The sequence below is a fragment of the Cydia fagiglandana genome, chromosome 9 (genome assembly GCF_963556715.1).
Source record: "Cydia fagiglandana chromosome 9, ilCydFagi1.1, whole genome shotgun sequence".
Lineage (NCBI taxonomy): Eukaryota > Metazoa > Arthropoda > Insecta > Lepidoptera > Tortricidae > Cydia > Cydia fagiglandana.
Genome location: NC_085940.1, coordinates 18,135,550 through 18,145,866, shown reverse-complemented (window position 1 = coordinate 18,145,866; position 10,317 = coordinate 18,135,550). Strand labels below are relative to the sequence as shown.

The following is a 10,317-nucleotide window of genomic DNA, read 5'->3' as shown; positions in this document are numbered from 1 at the left end:
GGGTGAATCAACTTTTTCTTGTCACTAGTTGCCATGGTTACGGTCTCCTGGGTCACTCTTAGAAAACTATAGTTATTTCGTATTTAAATGAACCAAACTTGAATTTTTTGATAGGTAGTTATAAGGCCTTTCCATAATGGGACATCTACTAAGCACGTTTGTAGAACATGGTACAGCAGCTCTTCTAAGAAACTATGCTACTATTTTCTCCTGGCTGATGGGACAGAATAACAACAAGAAGTTGTTGATCGACCCATTTGGTTGTTTAATCAATAAGTGTTATAACTACCCGAAAATGTACAAATTATTTAATTACCTAAAGATACAGAGTATAGTAATATGTAGGTACGATGGCTCCTCTACACGATGGACCATCATACTGCCCCACTAAGATGGGCCAGCGTGTAGAGATGGTAGTGGTATCGGATGGCTTATGGCGCGGCGGGATGGCGATGGGATGGCCAAGGTATCGGTTTTTCGTCTGAACTTCAAAGGTGGCCAGCGATGGTGCGTACGCATCAACACGTGGCCCATTCCATAGTGCGTGCTCTCAACCATCGCATGGCCATCTCGCTGGTCCAGTGCTGGATCGTGTAGCTCGTGGAGCCATGAAAGCAAGTAGCCGTCTTATTAATTTCGGCTTGTGAGAAATAAAGGGCTTCTTAAAATAAACTATAGGTAGGTTATTAAATTTTAAAACGGGACTTAATCGCGTATTTAAGTTTTAAAGTTTATCTCCACGTTTCGGCGTTTCGGGGAGGAAAACTTAAATACGTGATTAAGTACCGTTTTACAATTTAAGTAAAAATCGTGAAAGTTTCAATCGGTGACAATTATAAGTACCTACCCATTATTCTGATTCCGTCAGAGAACTAAAGTCGTCGACATAGCCCACCGGATTAGCAAGCTGCAGTGGCAGTGGGCCGGTCATATTTTTTATAAATTACAAGGCCGGTTTTGATAAGTCTTGTAAATATGTAATTACTAACAATTTTATGGATATGTATTAGGGTGGAGCGCGCTTGTATGGAAAAATTTTTTTTTTCGTAGATTCAATTCTAATAGTGCGGAAAAGTTGTCTTATGGTGCGAGTATATTGTGTGATTTATTATATTTTTTTATGACGTCATCTTGTGCCTCCGCATCACCTTCAAAATATTTAAAGAAGTGGAAAAACGTGACACGTGTGTAACCATCAAAAATGATATAAAGCTTTATTTCCTGCCTAAATATTTCATTATACAGTTATTGTAAGCACCTAAGTAAACAAATATTTAATAAAAATATAAGTATCAACTATGAAAAAAAAAATATTACTTGATGAAATGGGCCTTGAAAATCCATTACGGGCAGCATCAACATCGCTAAAGTGAAAATAACCGAAATAAAAAAATAAAACATGATGTATATGTATTGATTATTGTATATCATAAAAATGTCTTCCTTCTTCGATATTATCCATTTTTCAGTTAAATAAACCATAATAAATGGTTTCAAATACCTAAGAAGAAACTACCAATACTACCTGAGTGCAAGCAACTTTTACTCTCATATCTATGTGTTAAATATTGTTTTCCTTTGTTTTTAAAAGGTTCTTACTTTAGATAAATATGTAGATTGGAGTACATTTAGGTGTTAAAAGAGTTTTTTCTTTTATTTTTACTTTACTTCTGGAGACGTATGTAGTTTAGTTTAGACTGTTTTGCGGTTTGATACCGTCATTCTATTAAAATAACTATAATTTGTTTGTGGGTAGTTTTTTTAAGTTTTTAGGTTACAGTTTTTCTTTTTATTTTTAATATTTTTAAATTTGATGTATATTGTATAATTCCGTGTGGTTTTTTTTTTATATGTTATTAGTATGTTTTTTTTTTTTTTTTTTTTTTCCTTTTCTTTCGTTGTTGTTCAGTATGTATAAATTTTAGTGTCTCTCTCTTTTTTATGTCTGTTTTTTGTGTGTCGCTGGCGTATGTGTTGTCGTCTCATAGTTTTAAGTCAGGTCCCCACTGAAAACCAGCGCCACGGATTGCCGCGGCATTATGCTGAGTGGGGTCCTATTTTAGCGTCCAATGTTTTTTATGTTTGTATGTCTTTGTTTTCTAGATGTAATATGTTGTGGCGTTAAATAAATGTATTTTCTTTCTTTCTTTCTTTCATAAAAAGTTCTGCAATATATTTGAACCCACTTCAGGACGACAAGATATTAAACGTGATTAATTACAATAAAAGTATATACAATTATACAACGACAAACTAAGTGTTTTTTGAAACATAAATTATCAACTTTGATAAATAATTCAGAAATAGAATATTTACAAAAAATTGAATTGTGTATTTATAATCAATATTTAAGGCCAAAGCGATATGTATCCCTCCTCCACTTAATCATCAGATAGAAAACTGGAATTCACAGGAAATTTCGTCAAATTGGTATTTATATTTTGCAATAACATGGATTCACTTTCATCGCTGATATAATGAAGACATAAAACATTCATTTTGACCTCTACTGGGTCAATTTGACTATATTTCAAATAAACGTCATTGCAGTGTATACGGCCCATATTTGACTACTGGTTTAATCAATAATTACTATAGAAGTGAATGCCTGATTGAACTTTTTATTCACCTAAAATAATAACTTTAAATAAAAAAGAATAATTAATAAATAAAAAAGCTAAATTTGTCATTTTAAATCCAAATAATCCTTAAACAAAATTGGTGCTATATACAGGACCAACATTTTTCATACAAAAGTTCATTGACCTTGCGGAGGCACTTACTCCCTTTTGATAGTAAAGTCGTCATAATAACTTCTTATCTTAAACCCTAAAGGCAACTTTTTGTCACTATTAGAAAACCAAAATCCAAAAAAAAGAATTTCGCTCCACCCTAATATGTATGTCTGAAGTAAAAATAATTGAAATGAAATGAAATATTAGCCGTAGAACCGATAACGTTGGGATAGACGAGTTCTCGAGTGGAGACCGCGCATCGGCAAGCGTAGCGTAGGACGCCCTCAGACTAGATGGAGCGATGACCTTCGCAAGGCGGCTGGCAAGAGCTGGATCAGAGTTGCCGCAAATCGTGCTCAATGGCGTGCAATAGGAGAGGCCTATGTCCAGCCAGCAGTGGACGAGAGTAGGCTGATGAATGGTGATGATTATTCTGATAACAAAACTTCCGTGAGACAAATACGTAAAATACGTGAGTGACCCGTTCTTAAGATATTTAATATGATTATTCTGATGTATTATTCACTTCACTGGTACCAGGATATGGATAATTGTTTGAAATTGGGACCTGTTAACTATTTACTAGGCTAGTGATATTTCCCACAAACGGCACTTCAAATTATGTTCTATTTTCAATCAGTAAGACAGACATTCGATTGTCATTTTTAGCCTGGTAAAGAGTTAGACAGTGACAGAACCCCACATTTAACCGTATTGGCCTCAAGAAGTTGTTTAAAGGGGCCCACTGATTAAGAACAGTCCGCCGGACAGAATTGGCCTGTCAGAACAAAATTTTGACAGTTCCGAACAACTGACAGGCCGATACCGTCCGGGGGACTGTTAATCAGTGGGCTCCGTAAGGGATTGACATATTACCAGTTCGCCGAACGACATCAGCCTGTCAGTTAAACGCAAAACAGCTCCGTATAACTGACAGGCTGATGTCGACCGGCAAACTGGTAATCTGTGGGCCCCTTTAGGTATGGTATGTTTCTTAGTAACTAAGAAAAAACACAGTTTTGTAGAAAATATATTTATTTGTAACATTCCAATAGTTGACTTAAGGGTTACTAAATTACAATTTCCTTGCAAAAATTAACAATAATCAAAGACTGTTCGTCTACTAATAAGAAACATATTCGAAGACTTTGTGCCTTTTCAAAGTTAAATAATTAAAGTACGGTTCACAAACTCAGATAAATAGGCGACTGAATAAAAGGCAATATTATATCAAATAAATATCAAATTGGTATCGTGTTCTACGTTTGGAATTTGCACGTTGAGCGTAAAAATATCACATACAGGTATATCGCAACCTTCATCAGACCAGAGGTAAACAAATCCGTAGAGAAGCCAGATCTAATTTTACACAATAAATTTTATCTTTAGAAGAAAACACAAAATCTTTAACGAGTGGCTTTTATCATATTTTCTAGTCAGTGAAAATAGAGTTTTTCATATGCTTGCTAGGCAATGCGGTCAACCCAAAGGATTATGCAAAATGTCGTCTTTTTTTTTCTTTTTGTTCCTCACAAGTGTGATGATTAACATTGTGTGTGTGCTACAGGCGGTGCATGAATTACGAACTCGTGTTAATTAAGCCCTCTCCTTCGGCTTCGGACTTCAATTCACACTCGTTCGTAAATTCTTGTTTACCACGCTTAAGACACAATGTACTAATAACGAAGTACGACTCAACCATAGATTCCATAGTATCCGAATTCATTTTATTCTTTATAATTGCAAAACCGACATAAATCAACGCCATTATTCCGCAGTTTAACTCAAAAATTACAAGAAAATATACGACTTTGCAGATTACGTCTTACACATTTCAGCTTAATCTTTAGACATTTTTTACCAACCCGGACAGCCCATAAGCAACCTTAATTGTATCCAAGTAAAGTCTCAATCACAATAACGAGAAACGGGAACAGGAACTTAAGAAAGCAAAGAAATGCGACGCTTGGCGTGACTGCATGTTGCATAAAGCCATTCCCATTAAACGGAGCGTTTTTAAATGATGTTAAACAATAAGGAGCAATTTAAAAATTCAAATTGCGAATGCGGCAAGTCGTTTACGTTTATGAGTTAATTCTTATTTACTAGCGCCGGTCATGATATTTTAATAGGGTTGAACAATTTTTATAATATAATTTTACTCAAACGCAAACTCGAAATAGATGTAAATGAAATACTAGGAAAATAGTTATTATTCACCAACTAAATTCATGGATAGTATCAAAATAATATTAGAAGACTCAAGGTAAGAAAACATTTTTTTTTGTGGGGGCAAGAGAAAAAAAAAGGTAAAGTGAAGTATGAGGATCCCGCACAAGTGTTTTTCTTGCTCCAATGTTTATCTCACCCCATCTTACCTTACCTGAATGCTGAATAGATAGGCATGTGAATGAATCAGCAAAATGAAATTCTTTGATGCATTCAATTTCAAACCTCACAACCAAATTACATCGGGCACGTTATTATTTCCAAATTTGAACTTTGACTCAATGTACCACAGTTGACTTTGCAACTTGTAAATATGACAGATTCTTTGAAAATTTACTTCAATACATTGTTTGCCGCACAATAGACAATGTGATTTAATTTGAGAATGCATTGAACAACAAAGCAAGCGAACTGCGCTCTGGGCGATAAAGGAGTTTTTGCCGACCCTATTTGCCTCGGGGCCGTTGGAATGGGATTCTAAATTTGAATATTTACGTCGTAAAGAGGTGTGTCTATATGACACAAACATGTAGACTTTCTGCACTAGAGACAGCAAAATAGCGATTGAGAGGTAACTATTTTTTCACTAGGAAACAAATTAAACATTTGAGGTGATGCTCTGATGGCAACTGCAGCTGCATTACTGTTGCGACGTTACTGCGCGATGTTGATGTCGCCGCTGTATCTATCAATTTCCTTTATAAAATGAGTGACAGATTGAACCAAAGTGTACCCCGTACAGTCACGTCTGAAAATGGAGCATTCCACGGGCTGTCCCGTACAAACGCATATAATTTCGTGTGTTGCGACTTTTTTCTTGGCATTTAAAGCAGGCGATTATTTTTCTGTGCATATTTTTGACCATTTGTCACAGAAAAGGAAACTCTTATACCTGCAAATCTTCAGAAAATTCGCGTTTGTACGGGACAAGCGGTAGACAATTTCATGGAATGCTCCAAATACGGACGAGGTACCCTTAATATACGGACAAAAGTCGTGTACATATTTTTGGCACTGTGCCAATATCGATATTTTTAGACTTTACTCCGCTCCTTGACGGGATATTTTTTTTCTGTAAACTTCAATGAACAAAATACGCGATATAGGTACCAGTATATTAATAAGGTACTATTATGTAACCGGATTGTTTTTGTTGTATTCGCCACGGAAAAGAGATGTGAAATTGAACCACAACTTTAGGCGTAAAGTTAAATAATAAACAAATATTAAAGAAGAGGTGTAATTTATTGTCAACCCTATTTGTAATGCAACGAACGTTGCCCGCGGGGAGCAATGTCGTGTTGTTCGAATTATGAACTTTCAAATTGATCGCGTTTTCCAACGAATTTGTGAAATGAGATTCAGCAACGAATATATTGTAATTGTCCAAAAATTAGTTGACAAAGATTTTTTACTGTGCAAATCGTTGACAATTTTAACAATCGTGGCGTGAAATGATTTTAGTTTGAATAGTTTTGACGACATTTTGCCAATGACGTGCAACAGACGTACTTAACAAAAATATTCCTATTTTTTGCCACACTCCTAAAAATGTTTTATCACCGTATTAAAGGCCATTCTAAATTTGAATGAAATCAAATGTCGAATAGATCGAAAGATTTAGATTTTCATTCATTCGAATTCGATATAAAATCTATCTTATCTAAACTTCTTAAAACCATTGCTTTAAGTAGGTGTTTTATTTTAATAGTATGAATAATTGCTTTTAATTGAAATTCGGATACTATGGTAAGGAAATATTAAAAATAATAATAATAATTTAATCAGACCATAAGGTCAATGTGGAGAAGACCGTCTATAAGCTCTTTCGTCGCTTCTGACTCTTGCGTTTTTACACATACAGATGTAGTGCATATGTTTTTCCGTCGTATTTTCTCGAAAACGTTCGTATTTGTCATGCTACTTCAGTCAACCTCAGTATTTTTTGTACCGGACTGAAATAGCAAGACACGTTCTTACGTTTCCGTTAAAATACGATGGAAAATATTGCACTACATCTGTACTCCACTTACGGAAGGTCGGTTGAGCAGAAGGAAGGAAGTTCTTCCTTTCTGACTGTGTCTGAGTGAAGTATTCTCTCTCTTCTTCCTTGCCGTATCCGGCAATGGCGACTCCATCAACAATTCTTATCCGGATTATGAAATGCCCTTATGTGGCTCGCAAAACCAAACTTTGTCTTGAAGATGCGGTCACACGATGCGCAATGGAATTGTCCAGTCGAGTTGCTGAGTGAAGTACGTATTCAAATACGAGAGCTCTTGTCCTATGACGGTCTTTCCAACTAAACAATTTGTATGTCGGTCTTCCCCACATTGCGGTTAGTAAAAATTTACAAAGTTCTTATCGGTAACGTGGCTTTCCAATACTATTTTAAAGGCAGTGATAGTTTAAATAAGTCTAAGTGCAATAAAATAACTAAATTATTTTAAATATCATTCGTTATTGAGCTTACTTAACATTTTAGTAATTCCTTTGAATTTGAGTTTAAGGGAATTGCTAAAATTTTACAAAAATTCTAATATCTAGTAACGATCTTACCTAAGTTATTTACAATAACGATTAACCCAATGTTAGTGTAATAAGAAAATAAAATAGCAAACTATTAGTTTGAACGTCTAAAATAAAAACTAAATCAGTGGTTTAGAATTATTCATTTGTAATAAAATTTCTAAATAATATCACGAAGAAGAAAATAAATATCATTAGGTAAGGTATACGTCCCAGTACGGGTCACTATCCCGGATCATGTCATCTTTAAACTTACGTCATAGCATTAGAGTTGACAACTAATGTGCATTAGCATGCCGAGCATTGGGCCGCTTTCCTTACATAAAATAAGTAACTTAGTATGTAATGATTTCTAATGCCAATAATATTTTGACTTGAATTATTTTTTTCTGATTATTAAGGATGCTAAACTTCTTAATTAATCAAATAAATTAATCTTTTATGTCGATTTATATGTAAGTGTATTCCTTGAACCAAATCTTGCCATTTTTTTTCGGACCAGACCAAATCAGGTCAGAATGACATTTCTCTTTTTTAGCGTTTGGGATGAAATTAAATACCTAATTATGAAAATTGGAAAGGGACAAAATTGTCAATATTATTGTAATTCTTATTGATAGTGTCAGGTCCGCAATAAGTATGGATTCAGGAAGATTTGTATATCGACATCACAGGCCAAATTTACAATTTAAAAACATTACCCTTACACAAATCGGATAATTTAGGGTACGAGTAAATACGACACAACCGGGAACCTAGTCATACAAACTAAACTCATTTATATGCAACAATAATAAGCTTTATAATTCCATTACTGTTTAATTTACCCTAATGTCAATGACCTCTTGATGATATCGAATACAATGAAAAAGTGAGACAGCTTGCTTATCTAATTATATTAACTGCTTGGCTACTATCACGGTCCTAACCTATGATTTGTCAAGCATTTTACGATTAATAATGGGTTATATACACTAATTACAATACCTATACTTTGAGCTCCTAAAAACAGACCCTCCTTAAAAGTCAACAAAGAACGGGCATAATGGCTCCTCTACACGATGGGCCAGCGCAGGCCACTCCAAGGGACGCATTTATGCGTTACGAGCAAGTGATATTGCTACCTCATTCTACCGCATGGCTGCGTCCCTTGGAGTGGCCGGCGCTGGCCCATCGTGTAGAGCCATAAATGACCAACCTTGATGTGCTAAATTAAAAAGTCACAAGTATAAGAACTTGAAATGTACTTGTGACTTTATGACTTCACCAGCACGTAAAGCATAGATGGCTGTAGATAATATTAAATTGAAAGTGCACTGCAGCAAACCCCACTGATTTACAACACAATATACACTTCAACCTCACGCGGCAGTCACGCGATGCCGCGATCGTTACTCGCGATTGTTCAATAATCAACAAAGGAGGGCTCCGGGGCTCAGTACAGCGTCTGTCAATGTAGGCTCCAGTCCTGAGGGAAGTCTCGGGAGGTGGAGCGGGAGTGGAGGGAGCGCGGCGCGTGCGGCGCGCCGCGGGCCCCATGTCAGTAATCCAGGGACTCTTCGTCAGGCGAGCGCTTGCGGCAGCAAAGACGCCAAGCAGCACCCAACGCCAACACACCTAGAGCAATCGCCAGCCCCGCGCCTAAAGCTGGCGCCATCCAATCCCCTCCACCAGCACTCCTCGCCCCCGCACACAACTCAGGCGCCTCATCATGCAACTGCCCTAAAGGCATGCCATTCAACAAATCTAAGTAACCTAAACGGCGCAAACTATCTTCCGAATAAGCCTCTCTAGCTGCCTTCTCTTCTGCCGTCCAGAACTTTCGTTCTGTACTTGTCACGTTGGGGCAATTGACGACGGCATTACAAATCAGTCTGGCTGGAATACACAAAGCTTCGCCAGGACATATAAAATCGCAGCCGTGCATTGAATCTGATGTCTTCATACCTGAGCCGTCAGTCAAACGAGATGTCATTAGTGTGCCATCAGAGTTTTTCGGCAAGTGGTACAGTCCAGTCCAAGCGATTTTGAAATTAGCTCGAGCGGGAGACGCGCTGCCGATGAAAACTATTCTGATAGATCTCGTCTTTTCCTTTTCAATAACTAGAGGGTCATCTAACGACTCAAATCCAAGCTCACCCGCTGACAATATGGGCAGTTCTCGAGCCAACGATACATTTTCACCACAAACCGACAGATAAGGCTCCACTCTGCCAGGGAGGTATATCTGAATATTCCCTTCATCACAATGGCGTGACGCAAACTTGATGCTATCAAAATGAAGCCAAATATCTCGTTTCTCTTCAATTTCTAAATCCCAAATACATTGAATTCGTTTCGGCGGCTCTGTGTAACCTAAAGCTTCTAAATGGGGATAGACAATTTCTCCGTCAGAAGCAGCCGCGAGGACTGCTGGTCCGCACAGGGGTCCATGAACGAATTCATATCGTGCTTCAAAGAGTGGAGATGGATTTTTGAAGTAAGACGCAGCAGCATGAGCGTTATCTACAATCAGTTGCAGATTCAATGACTCTCCTGATGAAACCACTCTATAAGGTCTGGCACGTGATACCGTATTGGAATGCTTGGCGCAAAGACATGATCCGAGTGATCTTTGAACTGCAAGATGTAGAGGTAAAGGCGTCGTGCTAACTCCCAAGGAAGCATTGAAGCTTCTTCCACCGGCAGTTGGTTCCCAGACTATTAATTTGTCCGCGCGGTCTTCGTAGCAGTTTTGACAGGATACTGGAGTATATGGATGTTCCTGTAGACAAAAATCATACTTAATACCCACAAGAAACCTAAACTAAGATTTTTTTCTGAA

General features: G+C 37.1%; 1 protein-coding gene and 1 long non-coding RNA gene across 2 annotated transcripts in view; both read right to left on the bottom strand.

The window, feature by feature from the left end:
• Positions 1–350: 350 nt before the first annotated feature.
• On the bottom strand, positions 351–588 carry LOC134667748 (uncharacterized). The gene is made up of 2 exons (XR_010098680.1): positions 516–588; positions 351–481 (listed from the first exon to the last, which is right to left on the bottom strand). It is a non-coding gene; the product is annotated as an uncharacterized LOC134667748 (long non-coding RNA).
• A 3,170-nt stretch (positions 589–3,758) lies between these two features.
• The window catches only part of LOC134667541 (uncharacterized), a 136,938-nt gene continuing 130,379 nt past the window's right edge, over positions 3,759–10,317 (bottom strand). Inside the window, exon 12 of the mRNA XM_063524966.1 lies at positions 3,759–10,257. Coding sequence (XP_063381036.1) covers positions 9,034–10,257 — 1,224 coding nt within the window. The 3' untranslated portion in view covers positions 3,759–9,033. The remainder of the gene's footprint in view (positions 10,258–10,317) is intronic.